The sequence below is a fragment of the Hemitrygon akajei genome, chromosome 7, assembly GCF_048418815.1.
Source record: "Hemitrygon akajei chromosome 7, sHemAka1.3, whole genome shotgun sequence".
NCBI classification, from domain to species: Eukaryota; Metazoa; Chordata; class Chondrichthyes; order Myliobatiformes; family Dasyatidae; genus Hemitrygon; species Hemitrygon akajei.
The window spans coordinates 161491166-161514336 of NC_133130.1; the positions used below are offsets into that span (position 1 = coordinate 161491166).

At 39.7% G+C, this 23171-nt stretch overlaps 1 protein-coding gene across 1 annotated transcript in view; it reads right to left on the minus strand.

The window, feature by feature from the left end:
• The window catches only part of LOC140731108 (fibrinogen C domain-containing protein 1-like), a 37258-nt gene extending 24947 nt beyond the window's left edge, over nt 1–12311 (minus strand). The window contains exon 1 of the mRNA XM_073052402.1: nt 11567–12311. Within this exon, the coding sequence (XP_072908503.1) occupies nt 11567–11632 (66 nt within the window). The 5' untranslated portion in view covers nt 11633–12311. The remainder of the gene's footprint in view (nt 1–11566) is intronic.
• Nucleotides 12312–23171: the final 10860 nt, after the last annotated feature.

The following is a 23171-nucleotide window of genomic DNA, read 5'->3' on the forward strand; positions in this document are numbered from 1 at the left end:
TTGTAGCGTTTAGTGATGGGGCGAGCGTAATGCTTGGTGTCAAATCTGGTGTTGCTACAATTCTCAAGGAACATTACCCTGATGTGATAATTTGGCACTGTCTTAATCACAGATTAGAACTTGCAGTAGGTGATTCGGTGAGAGGAGTTAATGGAATAAATCATTTTCAATCATTTATGGACAAATTGTACTCTGTTTACAGAAGATCACCTCAAAATCAAAAAGAACTGTCTGAATGTGCCTCTCAACTAGAACAACAAATTTGCAAAATAGGCCGTGCTCTGAGCACCAGGTGGGTAGCTAGCTCGTTTCGAACAGTTTCAGCAGTGTGGCAAAATTATGAAGCAGTGTGTTTTCATTTTGAAAAAGCACTGAAGGATGAAACAAGATCTGGAAGTGACAGAAAAACCTATGAAGGTCTGATGAAAAGACTCTCTTCAGAACAGTTTCTATTGGACTTAGCTCTAATGTATGACATGTTGCATGAACCTGGTTTACTGTCACAGTGTTTACAGAAATGCACTACTACGATTGTTTATGCAAACAAACGGATCCAACGGAGCATAAGATCACTGCATGGACTGAAAGAGCAACCTGCTACAAAAACTCCAGAAGCTCAAGAGGCTGTTGAAAAGGGGAAGTTTGGAGAAATTACCTTAACAAGCAACAACAAAATTGTCTCCATTAATTATCTATAGTTTCTTACTAGTCATATAATCAACTTTCAGCACCGTATGTTCACAGCAACATCCTTGAAAGGTTCTCAAACTTCTAAACCTCAAAGTATGTATAAATCCCTGCTAAATGAAATGTGTGTCCTTGATAAAGATAACTGTCCTGCTGAAATACCGCCTAATTATGGAGAAGCTGCACTATCATCTCTCTGTTAGAGGTTTAAGCTTTCTTCTTCCTCTGTAATAAATGCCTTCAGAGATTATGTGGAGGATCATGGACGCTGCATCCCCCAAGATTTACTGAGCTGTTCACAAATTATTTTTATTAGTACTGCTGAGTGTGAGAGAGAATTCAATCACATGAACTTGATAATAACAACAACACTCTCAAGAATTCTCATAAAGCATGTATCAACACTTATGTTTGTTAAACTACATGGGCCGCCTCTAGTTCAGTGGAATCCTGAGCCATATGTCACATCATGGCTGTGGTACCACAGATCAGCAGATGACACCAGGACAAGAGATGCTTCAGCTCCCCGAACACATATTACGCCTGACCCTTTGTGGAAATTATTGTGAAACTTCTCATTGGTGGCATTTGGTAAGTAGGTAATTACTTCTAAATTGGTAAAATACATGATTATTGTCTTTTACTTTACTTGTTTGATAATTATATTTTATGATAATTAGTGAGTGCAACCATGCAATATTTTGTCATATTATTAAATTAAGTATTATATGTTTTATTGTACCAGTTATACACTGAAATGTAGTCATAGGCTATAATCTTGTTAATGTCTTAACTATCTCTAAATTTCTGTGGAGCTCTAGAATTCATATATTTCTTTCATCTTGGTTTAGTTCTTGACATTATAAGAAGGGTGTGTGTGTGTGTGTGTGTGTGTGTGTGTGTGTGTGTGTGTGTGTGTGTGTGTGTGTGTGTGTGTGTGTGTGTGTGTGTGTGTGTGTGTGTGTGTGTGTGTGTGTGTGTGACACCCAATTTGTGTACCTGCTCATTACATGAATGGGGCAAGGAAGTTGCCCAGTACATGAAATAAGCAGGTACACAAATTGGGTGTGACATGTATATGGAGAGGATATAGGAAATGGCAAGCATTTTGTCAGCTCCGGCACCTAAAAAATTAGCACTGCACCCCTGTCCAGAAGCCTCATGCTCTCAGGAACTTATTGATACAGCTCCAGCACTGACAACTAGTGTGACTGTTCACACCAAGTTAATCCCACCCCCATTTATCATCTGTTACATGTTAGGCACTTTGTACACAGCAAGTTCCCATATGTGATAATGACCAGTTCATCTGTTTCACTAATTTTAGGTGAGACATAAATTATTGTGAGTACAGCAGGAATGTCTGTTTGCAATCATGCCTTTTGACCAAAATAACCACTCGAAAGAGCACACTGGACATAGAATTAACATTTCATCTGAAAGCAATGTAATGTATCAGTGCAAACACGAGGAAATCTGCAGATGCTGGAAATTCAAACAACAACACACACAAAATGCTGGTGGAATGCAGCAGGCCAGGCAGCATCTATAGGGAGAAGCACTGTCGACGTTTTGGGCCGAGACCCTTCGTCAGGACTAACCGAAAGGAAAGATAGTAAGAGATTTGAAAGTAGTGGGGGGAGGGGGAAATGCAAAATGATAGGAGAAGACCGGAGGGGGTGGGATGAAGCTAAGAGCTGGAAAGGTGATTGGTGAAAGTGATACAGAGCTGGAGAAGGGAAAGGATCATGGGACGGGAGGCCTCGGGAGAAAGAAAGGGGGGGGGGGGGGGGAAGCACCAGAGGGAGATGGAGAACAGGCAAACAACTAAATATTTCAGGGATGGGGTAAGAAGGGGAGGAGGGGCATTAACGGAAGTTAGTGAAGTCAATGTTCATGCCATCGGGTTGGAGGCTACCCAGCCGGTATATAAGGTGTTGTTCCTCCGACCTGAGTGTGGCTTCATCTTGACAGTAGAGGAGGCCATGGATAGACATATCAGAATGGGAATGGGACGTGGAATTAAAATGTGTGGCCACTTGGAGATCCGGCTTTTTCTGGCGGACCGAGCGTAGGTGTTCAGCGAAACGGTCTCCCAGTCTGCGTGGTCTCACCAATATATAAAAGGCCACACCGGGAGCACCGGACGCAGTATACCACACCAGCCGACTCACAGGTGAAGTGTCGCCTCATCTGGAAGGACTGTCTGGGGCCCTGAATGGTGGTGAGGGAGGAAGTGTAAGGGCAGGTGTAGCACTTGTTCCGCTTACAAGGATAAGTGCCAGGAGGGAGATCAGTGGGAAGGGATGGGGGGGGGGGGAACGAGTGGACAAGGGAGTCGCGTAGGGAGCGATCCCTGCGGAAAGCAGGAAGAGGGGGGCAGGGAAAGATGTGCTTGGTAGTGGGATCCCGTTGGAGGTGGCGGAAGTTACGGAGAATTATATGTTGGACCTGGAGGCTGGTGGGGTGGTAGGTGAGGACAAGGGGAACCCTATCCCGAGTGGGGTGGCGGGTGGATGGGGTGAGGGCAGATGTGCGGGAAATGGGAGAGATGCATTTGAGAGCAGAGTTGATGGTGGAAGAAGGGAAGCCCCTTTGTTAAAAAAAGGAAGACATCACCTTTGTCCTGGAATGAAAAGCCTCGTCCTGAGAGCAGATGCAGCAGAGACGGAGGAATTGTGAGAAGGGGTTAGCATTTTTGCAAGAGACAGGGTGGGAAGAGGAATAGTTCAGGTAGCTGTGAGAGTCTGTAGGCTTATAGTAGATATCAGTAGATAAGCCGTCTCCAGAGATTAAGACAGAAAGATCAAGAAAGGGGAGTGAGGTGTCGGAAATAGACCAGGTAAATTTGAGGGCAGGGTGAAAGTTGGAGGCAAAGTTAATGAAGTTGATGAGCTCAGCATGCGTGCAGTCGTCCATGTAGCGAAGGAGAAGAGGGGGATGGATACCCATATAGACTTGGAACATGGACTGTTCCAAAAGGCCAACAAAAATTGATCTAGGAAAAGTGGTTTGGTTAAGAAGTACTAGTGGCATGAGGAGAAGGCACAGCAGAAGTGATGGAGTGTGAGAGAGGATAAATATGCAAGTTTGAGTTGTGTGAGATGGGTGTGTGATGAACAGCCAAAGAATTCAGATTTGAAGTGATGTTAAAAATGAGAAGCTCACATTAAAAAATCAGACTCTGTTTGTGGAACCCAAAGTGGATTGAGTGAGATATGTCTATTTTAATATAAACTTTGCTATTTGATTGAAGGCACTCAGAAGTACTTAAAGAATTTAGAATTTACACAGTGCTGTATAAGTCAAAGGCAGTGTAAGAATTTATTCCTGAAAGTACTCCTGATAAACTTTGGCCTGAAACATTGACTCTTTTTCCATTTCCATAGATGCTGCCTGAGCTGCTGAGTTCCTTCAACATTTTGAGTGTATTATTCTGGATTTCCAGCATCTGCAGAATTTCTTGTGTTAAGGATTTATTCTGTCAACTTTATTCTGTTTTGATCTTGGTTTACAGTTGAATTTAATGAGATAGAACCTGGCAGATTATTCAGAATCATATCCAAAGTCCCTGTGTCTTGTTGCAAACATCTGTTCTTTGGAAACAAAGTGGAATTGCTTAATAAGAACTACTGCAAATCACACGTAGCCTAAATTTACACATTACATTTCACAACTTCAGCATGTATTTTACAGCCAATAATGTACCTTTAAAGTTGAATCACTGTTGTAAACAAAGCGGAGATTTTAGGTCCAGCAATTTTTTACAAAGGGTAGCGTGAGAATGAATAGAAAACCTGTTCTAATGATGCTGATCGAGGGATGTAACACAAGGCAGGATTCTCCCAATCATCTTTGAAAAGTTGGTCATAAGATCCTTTCTTGAGTGGCTGGATATGACCTTGGTTAAGTGACTTATCTGAAAGGTTGCACCTCCTTGCATTGAATGGCATGAGAGTTGAATCCATAACTTCTTGATTCAGGTGACAGCATTGAAAGTAAGGATGGACAAAATAGTTGAGAGAGAAAAGCCTAGAGCAGTGGTTCCCAAAGTGAGTGATATCACACCCCTCCCGAGGACAGTGGAAGTTTCTAAGTGGCCGATAAAGGTAAAGGGGCAATGGGGGAGGGTTGGCTAAGGGATTACAGGCTTAATTCAAGAAATTAATTATTTATTATAAGCACTTGATCCTCAGTAGTAGTTTACAATGATCACACAATCACCTGATATCTTGCTAACCCACTGTTCTCTTAGACTTCGCATTATAGTTGTTGAAAATCAATGTGACACTTTTGTGTTTGGCATGTCATGAGAAATCTGTATTTGGCATATCATGAAGAAATTGTGTTATTTCCATACAGTAATACACAGTGATGGAATTCCTCTGAATTAGGGCATGGTGTTCAATGAGGTAAAGTTCAGAATCTGCCCTTTTGAATGACCCTGACCGCTTTTCTTTAGCCCATGACCCAACCGAGATATTACTGCCTCATTTTATGTACTTACGGCAGAGCCAGGTTTTGCCTGAACTATTATATAACTGTTATAACTTTCCCCTTTATTGATCACAGTGGTTGAGGTAACAATAGACGATTGACCATAATGAAAACAGCAGAACAGACTAAATGAAAAAGAAGTGCAGATAGATTTGCACCAGCACCAAGCAACCAACAGCAGCCAATATATCTGTTGCGTGAAAAAGTTTTTCAAATGAGGCAATGAAACCGTCCAGGCTTCTTGAATATTTGAAGAGAATAAACTCTGATAAACAAGAACTTGGCTTACTTTCAGTCATTTTGAGAAACTTCCAGAAACAGAAAACATGTTCACAACAAAACAGTAATGGTTTGCGGGCTTCATATAATATTGCTCATTTTGCATGAATTACCAGACCAAATAATTAAAGTGATCCCACTTAGCTACAACTCTGTTCAATGATGAATAGTTGAAATATCAGAATGTGGATGGCACATTATGGAGCATACTTAGGACACCAGAATTTGGTCTGAAGTGGAGGAGTCAACTTTCCCAGGCAATAAATCTTTGCTTTGTTACGTTTGCTTCATAAAAGATGAAAGCATGGCTCAAGAGTTGTTATTTGCAAGGGGACGAGAAACAGATATGAAGGGGAGTCAATAATTTGGGCTGTTGAGAAACCAGTTTGGGGTTGTTTTCAAAGAGAAAGACATTCCACTCACCAACATTCTTGCTCGTGCAACAGATGGGGCACCATCAATGACGTGACACCACTGTGGAGTTATTACTTTCTTGAGAAAACAAAGTCTTATCACAAAAAACCCAAGTGACCAACTGCACAAATCATTAAATATTGTTATCATAGTGGTAAATAAAATCAAATCCCGTGCTCTCAATTTTCTACTATTTCAAGAGCTATTAAGAATGATGAATAGTTTGGACACTTGCTGTTGCACACAAAGATCAGATAGTTCTCAAAAGGAAACTGCCAGAGGCACTTATATGCACTTTTTAAACTGTGATAAAATTCTTTGAAGACTCAGATGCTTCATTCAGTAATCAACTCAATAATATTAGGCATGACATTATTTACTTGTCAAAATTATTTGCAAAGTTTAATGAAATCATTCTTTAATTGCAAGGAAATCTTATCAAAGTCAAATCAGTCATCTCCATATTTTGGTCCAAATTAATTCTATTTAAGTTCAACATTGGCCATCTTTTCCTATTTCTCAGCCTCTTTGAATTGGAAGAGAAAGAAAGAACGTCAGATGATAATCTTCAAGTATACTGTGCCCACCTGGGTGAGCTCCATAAAGACATTTCAGAGAGATTTCAGGATCTTCTCTCAATCCAAATTCCAGATTGGGTAATAAATTCATTCCTAAACATTTATAATGAGGAATTAATAGGAAGGATGGGAGAAGAACTGATCTTGCTACAAAATGCCTTTGAGGTGAAGCTGAGGTTCAAAAAATCATATCAAAACTTTTGGTTGCAGTAAGAAATCTCTAAGCACGATCCTGCACCAGGGGGAAAAGGTCAAGATATTTTTTATTATCTTTCCAACATCACATTTAGTGCAGCACAGTTTCAGTGCAGTCACCCAACTTCTTTCAAAGCAGTGAAACAGACTGCAAATTACTGAACGTGGGCATCTGAGACTGCTTCTGAGTGACATTTAGCCTGATGTTCAGAAGCTGATATCACTGCACCAAGCACATCTATTTTACTGAAAGATGAAAAAGCAATGAAGTAGTGAATAGTTGTACTAATGTATGTTCTAAAACTGATGATGAAAATTGTTTTACTTAATTAAATAAAGAAATAATTTTATTAGTAGGTTTAAATAGATTTGAATAATTTTTGCAATTATTTGTCACTGCTTTGAATTTGCAGTTCCTATTTTCTTTCACTGTTTATTAGTAGATCAAAATTCTTTATAGTTTTTATGTGATAGTGGAAAGGTGAGGGGGCACTGGGGATGTGGTTTGCGAGCCAAGGGGGAGGAAACCCACAAAAGGTTTGGAAACACTAGTCTAGAGGATATTCTAATTCTGTGATGAGATAGGATGGGAGAAAGCTTGTGTGTAACTTCTTTACTTCAAAAGTGCAGAGGTAGAGAAATGTGTTGATGAATACATAGTGTTCGATTTCTTTTGCAGCTCCTCAACAAACAGAGCTGTCCACGTCTACATGCAGCAAGATCCAGACAACATGGTAAGTGTTGAATAACACTTGTACTTCAAAAGTTCCAGGGCAGTGATTATCTACAATGAGAAATAACTTAAACACCTAGCTTAGCATTCACTAACTTTACCGTCACCAAGTCTCTCGCCATCAACAATGTGAAGGTTACCATTGATCAAATGGACCAGCCACATAAATGCAATGGTTACAAATGCAAGTCCAAAGGCTGAGTATCCCAAAATGAATGACTCATCTCCAGACAGCAATAAGCCTTTTCCCCATCTACAAGGGACAAGTCAGGAATATAATGGAATACTCATCAATTTACTTGATGAGTGCAGAAAATTCACACTACACAGGAAAAAAACAGCCTACTTGAATGACACCCCATCAACCACTTAAACTATCATTCCCGCCATCACTGACACACATTGGCTACAGAGTCTACCATCTACAAAATGCATTGTATTTACTCACATGGACCTCTCTGACAGTACCCCAGATGACGTCTACCATCCAAGGACCAGGAGAGTAGACACATGGAAACAATAACACCTGCAGATTTCGCACTGTTGTCATGATTTGGATGAATATTGGTGTTCTTTCATTGTTGCTGTGTCTAAATCCTGGGACTTCTTAACCAATAGCACTGTAGGAGTATCTCCTCGACAAGGAGTACCACAGTTCATGAGGGCATCTCTCCACTATCTTCTCAGGACAATTAAGGATGGACAATGCCTGGATCGTGAAAGTGATTTTAAAAATATGCTGGACCAATTAGGCAAATTTCTATGTGATGGAAAAATATCATTCATGTGGAGGTGAGTATTGCAAGGACTGGGGCTTCCTGACAGAATAAAAGCATACTGTTTAAAAGGCCAACTCTCCAATATCATTGCTTGACTCCATTGACTGCCAGCTATCTCAAACACAATCTCAAATTTATCTTGTGATTTGCCAACAGAGCTTGGAGTCACACTCACTCTCAGCTTCATTGTCTCCTGATCATTCTTGACTATTGCTGTTACTCCTCTCACTGTTTGACACCTGCTGTTGAATTAGACTGATCACAAACACTCCGTGATCAGGACAGGAGATTCCATCTACCTTTTGCTCTTTATGTGACCTTCACAAGTAGGATTATTACAGTCTTTTGGTGCCAAGACAAACGTGTACAGCAACATTTGAGTCACCATTTTCAACAGCATGACTGTTTCCAGTGCAATTACATGTTAGCAGGCTCAGGGATTCCTCTGTTCAGCCGGATATTCCTGGAGATCATATTGTCTCACCTTCCAGGTGCCATTCACCCTGCCTATTCAGTCTTCTCTCTTTCATTTCTAATCTTTCTATATTCAGATGTATTCAAAGGCTACAAACAAAAATAATACATTTTTAACACTCTACTGATTTTCCTCCTACATTTTTGTTCACAGTGGTGGCCTGGAGATTAATCTTTAATTCTTGAAAGCTTCAAGGCAACCATATTTGAACTGCAGTATCTGCAGGATACCGATTATCCAGATCTTTATAAAAGTGAGAATAATCCATGATGTGCTGCATCATCTTTGTCTTTTTTTAAATCTTTTCTACTATACGGTGTGCATTGCCAGTAACTCTTTATGATCCTGCCCCTATATAAATTCCAGGCTCGCTTGATCCTGAAGTTCTTCTTGTGTGTTTGAGGATTTGTCTGCTGGAACTTCACATCCATACATTCTGTTGTTAAAATCCCGTCTGAATTACAAAGATGGAAAATGTTATTGATTGATTTTGTAAGCAGTGAGAACAAAGGATTTAAAATCTGCAGGCGAGGCGAATATTTTTGGCTGTTGAATTAGATTAGTTGTTGTTAACGAGCAGCAAACATTGAGCAATCGTATGCATCCTGCTCCTGTATCAACCAAACCAGACTGTAAATTGCAGAGGAAACAATTAAAAATGGGCAGTTGTAGGGAATATCGGATTAAAACAAATTACTTAGACAAGTCTTCCAATGCCTCGGGTTTGGGAGATTAGGGTTGACTAAAATCTAATTATGGTGCTTAAGGTGATTAGACGATTTGATGGGTTATATAGAAGCTATTTCCTCTCGTGAGCAAAGTATAGAATAGAGAGAGGGGCATGACCTGAAAATTAGAACAAATCCTTTCTCAGGGGTTGCTGTCAGAAGGCAAATTTTCACACATTGTGCACTGGGAGTCAGTGAAAGAACTTAGTTCGTTAAGGATCTTAAGGGTTATTGAACTAATTCAGGGAGGTGTTGTTAAAAGCACTTCCAATTGAATGATTGAGCACATCCAAATGGAGTCATCCAACTTCTGATGTTCTTTTGAGAAGAGCAAAAGTAGCTCAGATACACTCTGGCCACTTAATTAGGTATACCTGTACACCTGCTCATTAATGCAAATATCTGATTAACCAAACCTGTGGCAGAATTCAATGCATAAAACTATGGTCAAGGGTTCAGTTGTTGTTCAGACCAAATATCAGAATGGGAAAGAAATATGGTCTAAGTGACTTTAACCATGGAATGATTGTTGGTGCCAGATGGGGCGGTTTGAGTATCTTAGAAAATGCTGATTTCCTGGGATTTTCATGCACAGTGGTGTCTAGAGTTTACAGAGAAAGTGCAAAAAACAGAACAACATCCAGGGAGTGGCAGTTCTGTAGGCACCAGTGCCTTATTAATGAGAGAGTTCAGAGGAAAATGGCCAGACTAGTTCATGCTGACAAGAAAATGACAGTGACTCAAAGGACCACATGTTACAACAGTGGTGTGCAGAAGAGCATCTCTGTATGCACAACACATCGAATCTCAAAGTGGTTGGGCGGCAGCGGCAGAAAACCACACTGGGTTCCACTCCTGTACCTAATAAAGTGGCCACTCAGGGTGTTGTTGAATAGTACAGTAGTGGGAAAAGAATGACTTGATGAGTCTGGCATAAAGAAATGCTACAAGATGCGGAAAGTTACATAGCAGAAATAAATAGTATAAAAAACAGGAGATTAATACAATAACCCAGTGGTGTGCACTGTGGAATCATGTGAAAGTTAGAGAATTGAACAATTTAAAAATTAGAGGGGAATAATTAGTATTAATGTTACTGGTAAAATGGTTGGTATTGATATGAATGGCTGCCGCTGGTTAATATTAGTGTAGATAAAGTGTTATTAGTGTAAATATTATTGTGAAATAAAATTACATTGATATTCTTTAATCACACAAGATAACAGTAGATCTGTCAAGAACCAATTAAGCTGTAAAATAAATTGCAGAAATACCAACACAGGCATGTAAGTAATAAAAATTCGAAGGAAGGAAACATTTCAAGAAATTTGGGGAAAACATGGGCAGATCAAGTGGATCAGCAGAGTGGGGACCTGTACTGTGGACCTAAAGATCTCATCCTGTGTTGTTAGATCCAGTAATATGTAAGATGTTGGTGAATGCATTAAATAGAAACGGCAATCAATCTTTAGAGTCTCAATGTCAACTTTCCTTCTCTAAGCTGTTGCCTTTTTCTAATATATTTTTTAGCCTTTGCAGGGTTTTATGCAATCTTTCCCCTGACTCTGGTGCAATTAAATCTCCTTTCACCTGGGAGTTCTGTCAAGATCTTTAATAAATAAGTCTTGCAGATCTCGACAAACCACAGCGCCCTTCAGCAGACCGCTGGTGCCTGGGTTACACAGTTAAAATTTTGGAATATAATCTGCTACTCGATAAAGCAGAGATAAAGCCAGCCTCCAGTGAATGGGGAAAAATGCAATACAACCTAGGTAAGAGATGCATAAATAAGAGACGCTAACCCGTTTAACGTTTCAAGAAGAAGGTGCAAAAGGAATCCGGTATTATCTAGCCTCTGCTTTTTCTGTAATCCAACGTGGTATAAAGCGGAGAAGCTACTAACAAAGGGTGATTCTTCACAACGGACAAGCCACCATAGCAGTTCCATTCTCACTTGCATTTTGAGCAATGTTAATTTTGCCCCACTTTCAGCAGCACGCGCGTAATGTAATTTATTGTGTCTTACAACCCAGCAATCCCTTTTTGAGAAATTACACCAGTTCTTTTTATGTTTTCACACAGGTAAAACAATACATTCATTCAGTCTCACAACACGCTTCGAGGGGGTCCGAACGATTATTTTAACCTTCGCTGTGCTCTCTTACACTTTCTTGTGACTTGTGAACGAAAAAAAAAATTACCTGGGTATTTTGCTTTGGGCCGTCTTGTTGACCCCCATCAGTATCTTTCCACCTGTCGTTCACCATACCGGAGTCACCCGGGGCTTTGCTTTTAATTCTTCAAGACCCTTGCGTTGTTTCCCATTCCAGACTCAGAGCCGTTTTAACTGCTAAGAAGAACGATCGAGGTAGCAAGGGGGGGATCGAGTCAGAGAGTTGGCAGTTGGTGAGGGGGAGGGGTGATGGAATAGAGAAAGAAAGGGATAAGGGGGATAGAGATAGATATGTACGTATAGAGGCAGAAAAAAATGAGGAATATACAGAGAGACGGTGAGAAAGATGCATAAAGAGGGATGTTTAGAATGGTTTTAATACACTCGGGGATCTAGCAGTCTCATTGCACCGTGCTTTTTTTTTCTGAGTGGAGAAGCAGAGTTTTTTTTTAGTTTGTGAAGATAGCATCCGGAGATCAAAATCCAACATAAATTTTCCACTTTCTTGCCTTTCGGTGCAATTAATCCCAGCGTTGCATGCCAAAACCTTGCGCTCCTCTCACCGGCTCATTTCATCAGCAGGTATTCAGAAAGGTTGTTGTGTGGGTGGGTGTGGAAACTGACACAGGGCGCGATCAGCAGCTCCTTGCTGAGAGCTACAACCTCCAGTGTGAATCTGGAATGAAAGTATCGGGGAGAAGGGGTTGTTGGAACAGACCCCAGTCACGTCAACTGTCACCCGATCCTTCCTGCTTCACGTCTGCAGGTACTTAGCTGCTGCTTCCGTGCTTATCCAGTCCCAACCAACCCACGGCACAGCAGATTCCTCGATCTAAGAGCAAAACCTTATCTCCTTATTAGTACAGTTATTCAGAATTTTTTAAAAGTAGGTACATTCCTAATCCGCATAAACTGCATGTCAGAGACGGAATTGAACAAGTGCTGTACCATGTATACGTTCACGCCATTCTGCAAGAATATATATAGTACACACCGCTTTGCTGCAAGGTTAATTATTAAATCAGGGTGCTCGATGTTCTCAGCAGTTTGAAATGATTACTTCCCAACAAGCATTCGTTTAAAATCTCGGGATGAGGATTTTCTGACAAGGGCAGCATTTACTGACCTTTCTCTGAAGCCCCTACAATGTGGTGGCGGGACGGGGAGTTCGCCGAGAATAACATGGCTTTAGTATCATTATGTATATTGACACCGAAAGACTTACCGGGACATTTCAGAGGAGCAATTCGGAGTCAAACACATTTGTGTGCCCCTGGAATATGATTTCATTTAAAAAAAAATCTAGCTTGATTTAGAGATTATTTTCACAAATTCTCTGCAGCTTCTACCACATTACCTATGTAAAACTTTTGGAGTCGAAATTTGCTCTTAGTCATTTGCGCTAAAGGCGCAACGTACTGCTTGCCGCCGCTATGGTCCACGTTTAGTGCAAGTGACCGTTGTATTTGTACCTATCTGCTTCGGTAGACACGAGATTTGGAATTTTTTAATATTAAAAGCCCATTGTGAACTTGGTGGCTGAATTCATGGTTATGTCCATCTAGTAGAAGTTGGCAAATACTCTGGGGAAAGGGGCTAACTTGCTTACACTCCGGTTCTGTCTGCTGTGAGATGGTGAATGAGGCCAATGTAAGAATTGCAGACTTGCACAATGGGACAGAGCGTGCCTAATATTGCAGATTGCTGGGTAATCATCACTCCTTTCACCTCAAGCAGAGTGTTTTCCAGGTATGGCCTGGACGTTCTCATTGTTGGCACAATACTGTTTTTTTTTACTTCTGCTCCACTTTACTGGTTATAGCTCAGACATCCCCTGGAATTTACAAGGAGACTGAGAACACTCTTGAATCTTTCTTTTATTTACTAGAGATGGTCTCCTTATGGCGGAGGGCTGGAGGGGGGGGGGGGTTGGGAATCTGTGTTGGAAAGATTTTGCAAAGACAGTATTGATGTTATTTTTCCAGTGCCTTGAGATACCAGATATAGTCAAGGTCCAGGTCTCAGAAGCAGATAGCATGGAAATACAGCCACTCAGTCAATTTTAGTCGGATAGTATCTTTTATATAGTAAAAGAGCAGCAAGAATGGGTTAACACACAAAAAGCTGGTGGAACTCAGCAGGTCAGGCAGCAAACCAGAGCCCAGATGAAAGGTCTCAACCTGAAGGTGTTGCCTGACCCACTGTTTCAACAGCACTTTGTATGTTTCTCCAGATTCCAGCATCTGCAGTCTCTCGAATGGGAAACTGAGCCATAGTTGCAGTGTCCTTCACATTTCTGCTATCATTGCAACACCATGTTTCAGGCTTCTCCTAATATTACCAAGCTAATGGTTGGATCATTCCCTTTGGGAGGCTAGAAAATACACAGGAGATGAAAGCCCAGCTTAGTCAAAATTGCCTCCCATGTTGTCTGTATTTCATTCTATTAATTTTTCCCTTGTGTTCCTCTAGTTTACCTTGAAGGCATTATATAGTATATGTATAGGTGAGTATTCAGAGGGTTTTATGCAGAGTACAGTCTTTGGAAATACAGCCTTCCTAATGCTTTCAGAATATAGAATGCTTTCTCACAGGAGCGATTTGCAGATTTAATTCAGAAGTCAAGGCAGTATTGATTAATGTCAGAATTATAGTTATAAAAGCAGAGAATATAGTCAAATGTTCATTTGGCTGTCAGGTTTATTACACCCAGAGGGTTTGTAGCATTCAGCACGTTAGGACTCTGGAAAATCTTAAAATGGAAAGACAATGTCTTTGTGTTCTTACTTGCAGAGATAGACCAAGTAAGTACATTTTCAGACATGCTGTTTCAGCTTTAGGCTTATTTATCATTCTGCACCAATAAACATACTGATTGAATATATTTAAGTCTATCTAGCTACATAATTTCCATCTTTATTATTTCCATCACACCCTTTAAAACCCTCCTTACAAGTCCTCTCTTAGTCTGTTTTTGGGTACACCTTCCTTGATTAATGTCTTGAAATGTTTATGAGAAGCACCTTCAGGAGGCTTGCTATGTTGAAGTGCTACTTAAGTACATACACAAGTGAGAATGGATCAGAGAAATACAGGAGAAAGGTGGAAAGATACTAACCACTTAAGCTTTTGAAGTGTGTATTGATCGCACAACCTTCTTATGTAATCACTAGAGAATTATCCACTGAGTCACAATTTATATGCCATTTCAAACATGACATTCTTAGGCACAGCTTAAGCCTTGGTAAGGTAATTCACTAGTTATAATTGAAAATTCTACGCAACAGAGCAATGAATTGAGTACAGCGTGATACCTTCCACTTCTGGTTTGTATAGGTCTGAAGCTAATTGCAATTCAGGTCAACAGCCGTCTGTCACAAACTTCATCCCATTCCAATTTAAACATTTCTCAAACAAAAAATATGATGGGAAATACACTCAGCATCATAAAATATTTATTAAATATCTGCCATCGCTCAACAGCATACCTGGTACATAATTAGATGTGACCTTGAGATGTACTGGTAACTTTAATAGGTGAATATGTTGAACCATTGTTGATTGGTTTCAAGATCACATATGTATTTACAATGTGACTGGCACCCTAAAGTCTCAGAGCAGACAGAAAACGGCGTTATGTGGAGATACTTCATCTCTCAGTATGGAAAATTATGAAATGTATGTATCTCATTCCTGAAGTTGAAATGTTCCTGTGTAAGAAAACAAACTCAAGCAAAGTACAATGGCTATTCTCTCTGTGAACACACGACTGCATCGCCACCCGCAGCTCCAATCTGCTAATTAACTTTGCTGACAATGCCACACTGATTGGCCTAATCTCAAATAATAATGAGGCAGCCTACAGAGAAGAAGTCATCACCCTGTCAAGAAAACAACCTCTCCCTCAATGTCACAAAAACAAAGGAGCTGATTGTGGACTACAGGAGGAATGGAGACAGGCTAACCCCTATTGACATCAATGGATCTGGGGTTGAGAGGGTGAACAGCTTTAAGTTCCTCAGCATACACATCACCAAGGATCTCACGTGGTCTGTACGTGCCGGCTGTGTGGTGAAAAAGGTAAACTTCCCTCCCAAAGCATCACAGTCAAAATGTCATTAACCAAAAGTAAATGATGAAAGTAAAATGAAATCAGTAATTCCCTTACATTTCATTTTAAATTAGAATACATAAGTTTTTGAGATGATAGTGTGTCAAGGCAATAGGAACTAACATTGGCTGGGGACAATTTCTGAAGTTCCTCCTACCAACCAATTAATACCTGCAGTATCAGTTGAGGTGTTTCCCTTTGCTGTTGTGTGGCCTTATTATGTGCAAATCATATGCCATTTTTCTTTTTTTTGTAATTATTTTTTAATGAAGTTCATCAAACAAACATTTCCATAAGATGTATTTCAGATACTGTACATATATATCATATATTCATATTTGCCACAAATCTCCACATAATATTTATCTGAGGTACACACTTATAGAGAAGAGAGGAAAGAAAGAACAACCAAAAGGAGAAAACTATAAGTAAGGAGTGATCTTTTTTTTTTACAACATATTCATTGATTTGTGAGAATAAGATCAGGCCTATGAGGTGTTATGCAGTTAAACCATTTTTCCCAGTTTGAATCAAATTGTTCCAATATATGATTAACAGATACTGTTATCTTCTCCATTTTGTAAATGTCCATTGTAATTTCCATCCCTGCATTTAAAGTTGGGCTCTCCTGTGATAACCATTTCCTGGTAAGAGTCTTTTTACCAGCCACCAGCAGTATATTCATTAAATATTTATCTCTTTTCAATCATTCTTGAGGTACATACCCAAAATATATGGTCTTACTTTCTAAGGGTATTACACATTTAAAAATATCTTGTAGGGCATTATGTATCCCACTCCAATAGTCTTTGATAATGGGGCAATCCCAGAAAATATGATAATGGTTTGCATTTTGATTTCCACAATTTCTCCAGCTAACAGGGAGGTTACTATCATAATGAGATTTCTGAGAGGGTGTAATAAAATATCTTATCAAGTTTTTCCATCTGAACTCCCTCCATTTCTGTGAACTGGTACCCTTCCATTGATATCTCCATATTATTGTCCATTCTTCCTCAGATATAATTATCCCTCTTTCCTTCTCCCATTTTGTTTAAATGTATGAAGTCAAACGTGTTTTAAGATTTGACAAACCCTTATACACACTTGAAATGATTCTACTACCATTATCTGAATTATATGCTTTTCTAAATAGCTCTATCAAACATGTACTTGCCTTGGTTACATTTTTAACCCTCCTATTAACATACTGTTGCATCTGCAAATACTGATAAAAGTCTTGTTTTTCTAATAAGTGCTTCTCTTTAAGCATTTCAAAGCTGAACAGTGTTCCTTCTTGCATTATATTGCAAAGAACTGTTATTCCTTTAGCTGTCCAGTCCTTAAATCTAGCATCCAGTTTATTCGGCATAAAATCTGAGTCATATGCACACCATTTAAGAATTGCAATATCTCCCTCCAGTTTATATTCTTTAATAATAGCTTTCTATATTTTAAGAGTCCATTTCACCCATGGGTTATCAATTGTATATATGTAACTTTATTGTTATCAGCCAAAATTGCCTGTATGGGGTTGGAAAGTATCCTCTCTTCAATATTTTTCTATTGAACTTCATATGATGGGTTGCACCAGCATATCACAGCTCTCAACTGTGCTGCAAAATAATAATCTCTGAGAAGGTAGGCCCCATCCCCCCTTTTCCTCGGCTAATTCCAAAGTTTTGAGATGAACTCTATGCCTTTTACCTTGCCATATATATCTTGATATCATTTTGTTCAATTCATTGATCTGAATTTGGTTAATCTCTATTGGTAGGGTCTGAAAGAGATATAATAGTCTGGGCAATATATTCACTTTAGTGGATTCAATCCTTGAACTGAGACTAAAAAAAAGAAATTAAGTTGCATCTTGTTATATCTTCCTTAATTTTTTATATATAGGCGGGTAATTGCATTCTGATAATTTTGCCAAATCTTTTGGCATAATGATGCCCAAATATTTGAAAGACTCTGTTTGCCATGCCCAGGGATATTTACTTTCAATTTCTCTTGGTGGGCTATAGTAATATGAAATTAATTGGGTTTTTATCAATGTTGATCTTGTATCCTGATAATTGACCGTATTGTTCAAAGGATTGCATCAATTTAGGTAAAGAGTATCTTGGTTGCCCTAGATAGATCAATATGTCATCTGCGTAACAGGCCTCTGTCCCTTTAATAGTAATTCCCCTGATATCTTCATTTTGTCTGATGTATTGAGCTAATGATTCCAGATATAATGCGAAGGGTAGTGGTAATCATGCACAACCCTGTCTCGTGCCCCTTTCTAGGGTAAAACTTTGATAAGTATCTAGCAACACACACACAAAATGTTGGTGGAACGCAGCAGGCCAGGACTGACAAAGGGTCTTGGCCCGAAATGTCGACTGTACTTCTTCCTATAGATGCTGCCTGGCCTGCTGCGTTCCACCAGTATTTTGTGTGTGTTGCTGGAATTTCCTCGTGTTTGCATTGATAAATATGCATTGATTTAAATCCTAACAGTAGGGTTGTCATATAGTGCCCGTATAGTTTTAATAATTGTGTCATGTAAGCCAAATCTATGTAAAACTCTATAAAGAAAATTCCAATTAACCGTATCAAATGTCTTTTCAGTGTCCATGCTAATCACTATTGCTTCAGTTTTTTTTTGTATTTGATCTATAACGTGAAGTGTCCTTCGTATATTGTCTTGTGTTTGGCGTTGTTGTATAAAACCTGTCAGTGTGGGTAGAAACTCTTCTAATCATTTGGCCATGATGGAGGTAAATAATCTATAATCTACATTAAGAACAGATATTGGTCTAAGTGACCCACATTCCATTTTATCCTTGACTTCTTTAGGTATAGCTGAAATTATCGCCTCCTTCCAGCTGGATGGCATTTGAGCCTTTTTTAGAGCCCAGTTCAGTGTGAGGAGTAATACAGGAATTAATTCATTTTAAAATTCTTTATACCACTCTGCCATGTATCCATCTGATCCTGGTGACTTGCTTAATTTAAGCCTACTAATTGCAGTTTTTAGTTCATCTTTAGTTATGTCAGCAGTCATCGTTCTATTTTGTTCTTCGCTTAAAGTGGGTAACTATAGAGAATTCAGGAAGGTGTCAATTTGGGTTATGCTTTCCCCTGGAACTTTGGAATATAGAGTTTTGTAAAACACTTCAAAACTTCTTGAATTTCACTTAGCTTATTTTTTATCACTTTTGTTCTTGGATCCGTAATTCTTTGAATTGTATTTTTTGCTTTTTTTTTCCAGTTTCCACGCCAGTATTTTCATAGATTTAGATCCACTTTCATAGTGTCTCTGTTTCAGAAACATTAAATTTTCCTGACTTCTTGTGTAGCCAAACTATTAATTTCATTCCTAATTTTTAAAATTTCCTCTAATGTATCCTGTGCCAAACTCGATTTGTGTTTGTTTTCTAGTTCCTTCAGCTTATTTTGTAATTAATGTAATGTTTTATTCCTTATTTTTTTCTTATATGAAGATATCGCTATAATTTTCCCTCTTAAGACAGCCTTCTGAGTATCCCATAGAATGGGAGGTGAAACCTCTCCATTATCAATGAATTCTAAGTGAAGATCAATTTCTTTTTTAATTTGTTCCTTAAAATAGGGATCATTGAGTAGACTTGAGTTTAGTTTCCAAATAGTATTCTTTGATTGTAGGTCAAAATCAACAGATAAATATATAGGTGCATGGTCACTTACATCTGTTGTCCCAATTCCACAGGTGTTTATTTTGTCTTTAGCTTTTCCAAATGTTATGAAGTAGTCTATTCTTGTATATAAAGAATAGGGGGCAGAATAATGAGTGTAATCCCTTCTGTCGGGGAAAAGGTCCCTCCATATATCAATTAGACCAACATCCTCAAAAAGTGTGTTAACTTTTTTATGTAAGGACTGTTTCATAGGTTTTTCTATTGGAAGAGTCTAACTGGTTGAAATTGTAAATTTAAGTGTCCCCCACATATCAAGAGACCTGCTGTTTCTGTTACCATAATATTAGTAATTTTCTGGAAGAAACTAATATCACTTTCTGGGGGTGCGTATATATTCAATAGAGTAACTGAATTTCCATCTATATTCCCCCTTACCAGAATATATATGCCCTCCTTATCTTCCATTTCAAATACTTTTTCAAAATTTATCTTGCTTGAGATGAGAATAGCAAGTCCTCTCCTATGTCATGATTTATATGAGGAGAAAAACAAATTAGTGAAGCCCATTCTCCTTAGTTTTCTGCGCTCATTATCACTTAAGTGAGTTTCCTGTAAATATACTATATGGGCTTGTTCTTTCTTCATTTTTGATAGAAATTTACTGCATTTGATTGGATTTAACAGCCCGTTGACATTAAAAGAAATGTGTTTTACTTCGTCCTTAGCCGTTTGTACTTACCTGTCAGTATATCATTGAAATTAGCAGAATAAAACTTAATCGATCTACTCCCTGAACAAATAAGAACCAAGAAATGCAAATGAACAAAAGGTAACAAAAGTGTGAGGTCTAGTAGGTGACCCTGGGTTGAGCTAGAGGAAACGTCTCGCCATGGGGGATAGCCCCTCCTACCTGTGCGTTGAGTGCCCCCACTGCAGTACCCATAAAAGTAAGTGAAAAAATCTATGTTCATTACACAGAAAAGACTTCCCTGTGTATTCCTCCCATGTATATATTCTCATTTAGGTGGGGAAAGAGGAGTGAATGAATGAATAACAAATAAAATAATTGAGTAATATAAAATCCACATTGTAGTATGTACTTCTTGAGATAAGTATCTCACTATCTATTTTTGCTTCTGTTTAGTTTATCAACATTTTTGAAATTAGTCAGACCTTATGGCTATTCTGGAGGGGCTGAGGTCTGTCTTCTGAAAACTCACAGTCTCTTCCTGATATTCTTCTCTCACCCTCCTCCCGTCCCCTGCTTTCTCAATTCACTCACTATTTCCCGAGCAGAATGGGATAGCTGCTCAGCCAGGCTTTCCCTCGGTTTGATCACGCTGACGGGCAACCCTCTGTCCTTCATGTCTGCAGTCACCCCTTCAACTGTCTGATACAGCCATGTTCTGTCTTCATAAATCACTCGCAGTTTAACAGGGTAGGGAGTCTGGAAGCTAATCTTCGCTTTAATTCTCGCTTCGCTTCAGAATATTCCTTACTTTTCTGCAGGACCACTGGGGGGGGGGGTAATCTTGATCAAAGTATATTAATTTCCCATTCAAAAATACCTTCTTCTTTCCCCAGGCCTTGCGCAGAATCTCTGCTTTGGTTTTGTACCAAAAGAATCTGATTACTATTGACCGTGGCTTATCTTCCATGTCTCCAGAAGGCCTCGGAACGAGCACGCAGTGTGCTCTCTCAATGTCAAATTCCATAGTTGGGGGAATCTCCAGCGTGTCCCCTAGTAACTTTTCTACGAACTTCACCATAGATAACCCCTCTGCTCCTGCGGGAACATTATATATCCTGATATTCTTCCGTCGTGACCTTCCTACTTGGTTCCACATTTTGAACACAATCTTCCACCTTTTCAATTTGTGTCTCTGCCACCACTGTTTTTTGATTAATGTTGGTGAGCTCTGACTCGATATCATTTAGTTGCTGTTTTATATCTTTTTGGAATTCTCGTATCTCTTCCAGAATTTTTACTAAATTTGCCGCTTCGCCTGATTGAGGCCCAGCATCAGTCTTGCTACCATGCACTCATGTAGGAGAGCTGCTCATTGCACCCCCCTCATCCACAGGCTCCACAGTGATGCTTTTTTTAATCTCCATTCCTTTTCCCCATTCTTGCCCCCCTTAACAGTTCAGATATTTTCAAGAGATCTTGTATTTGGCGGATTAATGGGGCAAAATAAGTGTTTTTCCGGAGGAGCTATTACTTTAGTCTGCCATTCTGGATGATGACGTCACTGGAACCCCCCATATGCCATTTTTCTAATGTTATAGTAGTGAGTTTGCTGACTTTATTCAGCTGTGAAGTATTGTGGTTACTGAAGCATGCCATTTCAATTTAATTCTTTCTTCCATTCATATTTCCTTTCTTGCCAAAACAGCCTGATTAGATTAGCAATGAATAATATATTATTGATCCCACCAGTGATCATCAAGCCTTTGTTGCATGGATCTCATCACTTCAAGAGATCATCCTTTCAACTTAATCGTTCCCTAACCCTATATTATCCTTTTCTATCTCCTATCTGAGACTCTCAAACAGGACTCACAACAAGCCCATTGTTTTTGCCTGTGATTACCCGACTGAAATCTCCTCATACCTCAACTCAGTCTCGTCCCCCCTCTTCCAGCCCCTTCCTTGTTCTCCACCATTTTAACAATTTCCAATTCCCTGCCCCAACTGCCTCATTTTCCTCACGGGTATCCAGTCCCTATACACTTCCATTCCCCATCAGAAAGACCTTAGGGGTCCTTCTTTCTTTCTAGGACATGAATCTAACCAACTTCCATCCACTAACACTTCCCTCTACTTGCTAGAACTTATGCTTACCCTGAACAACTTTTCATTTGAGTCCTTCCACTTTCTACAAAACAAAGGAATAGGCGATGGACAATCACATGGACCCTTGTTACACCTGCCTTTTCATTGGCAACATGCAGCTGTCCCTGTTCCAACCCTCCCTCAGCACCATTCCCCAGCTCTTTCTCACCTGTACCATGCATGGCTTATCAATTTTATCAACATTGCTACTAATTTACACGCTGACCTAAAATTTACTCCGATCATTTCCAACACCTGACTCCCCTTTTTTTGATCTTTCTGTCTCCATCTCAGGAGATAAGTTATCCTCTAATATTTACCACAAACCTACTGATATACAGAGCTACAGTTCATGGAATACACTTCCTTCCAGCTTGTCTCCTAAAAGAATTCAATTCCTGTCTCTCAGTTTCCCCATTTCTGCCATATCAATTCTTGAGATGAACCCCAGGACATCTGAGATGCTCTCCTTTTTTCAGGAAACGTGATAAGGCCCACACCCACTTCTCCTCCATTTCCCACACTTCTATTGTCACCCTGACTCCTCTCTGACAGAACAGGGATAGAGTTCCCTTGGACCTCACTTTTCACCCGTCCAGCCTCTACATCCAGTGTGTCAATTTTTGACATTTTGTCAGCTGCAGTGTGATCCCACCACTCAAACGTCTTCCCCTCTCCTCCTCTTTCTGCTTCTTAATGTGACCACTCTCTTCATGACTCCCTAGTTTGCTCAACCCCCCTTCCCCTGCAACTGTAAAAGAAGTAACACCTGTCTATACACATCCTCCCTCACCACCATCCAATGACCTCAGCAGCCCTTCCAGGTAATGCAGAGATTCACTTGTAGAGCTTGCAACCTTGTCTTTTGCATTCAGTGCTCTTAGTGAGGACCCTTCAACACTGGCGAGACCCACTGCAGATCCCCAGCTCCATTCCCACGCTGACCTGCTTGTCCATTGCCAGGGTGAGGCCAAATACAGACCGGAGGAACAGCATCTCATATTACACCTGGGTAGTCTAT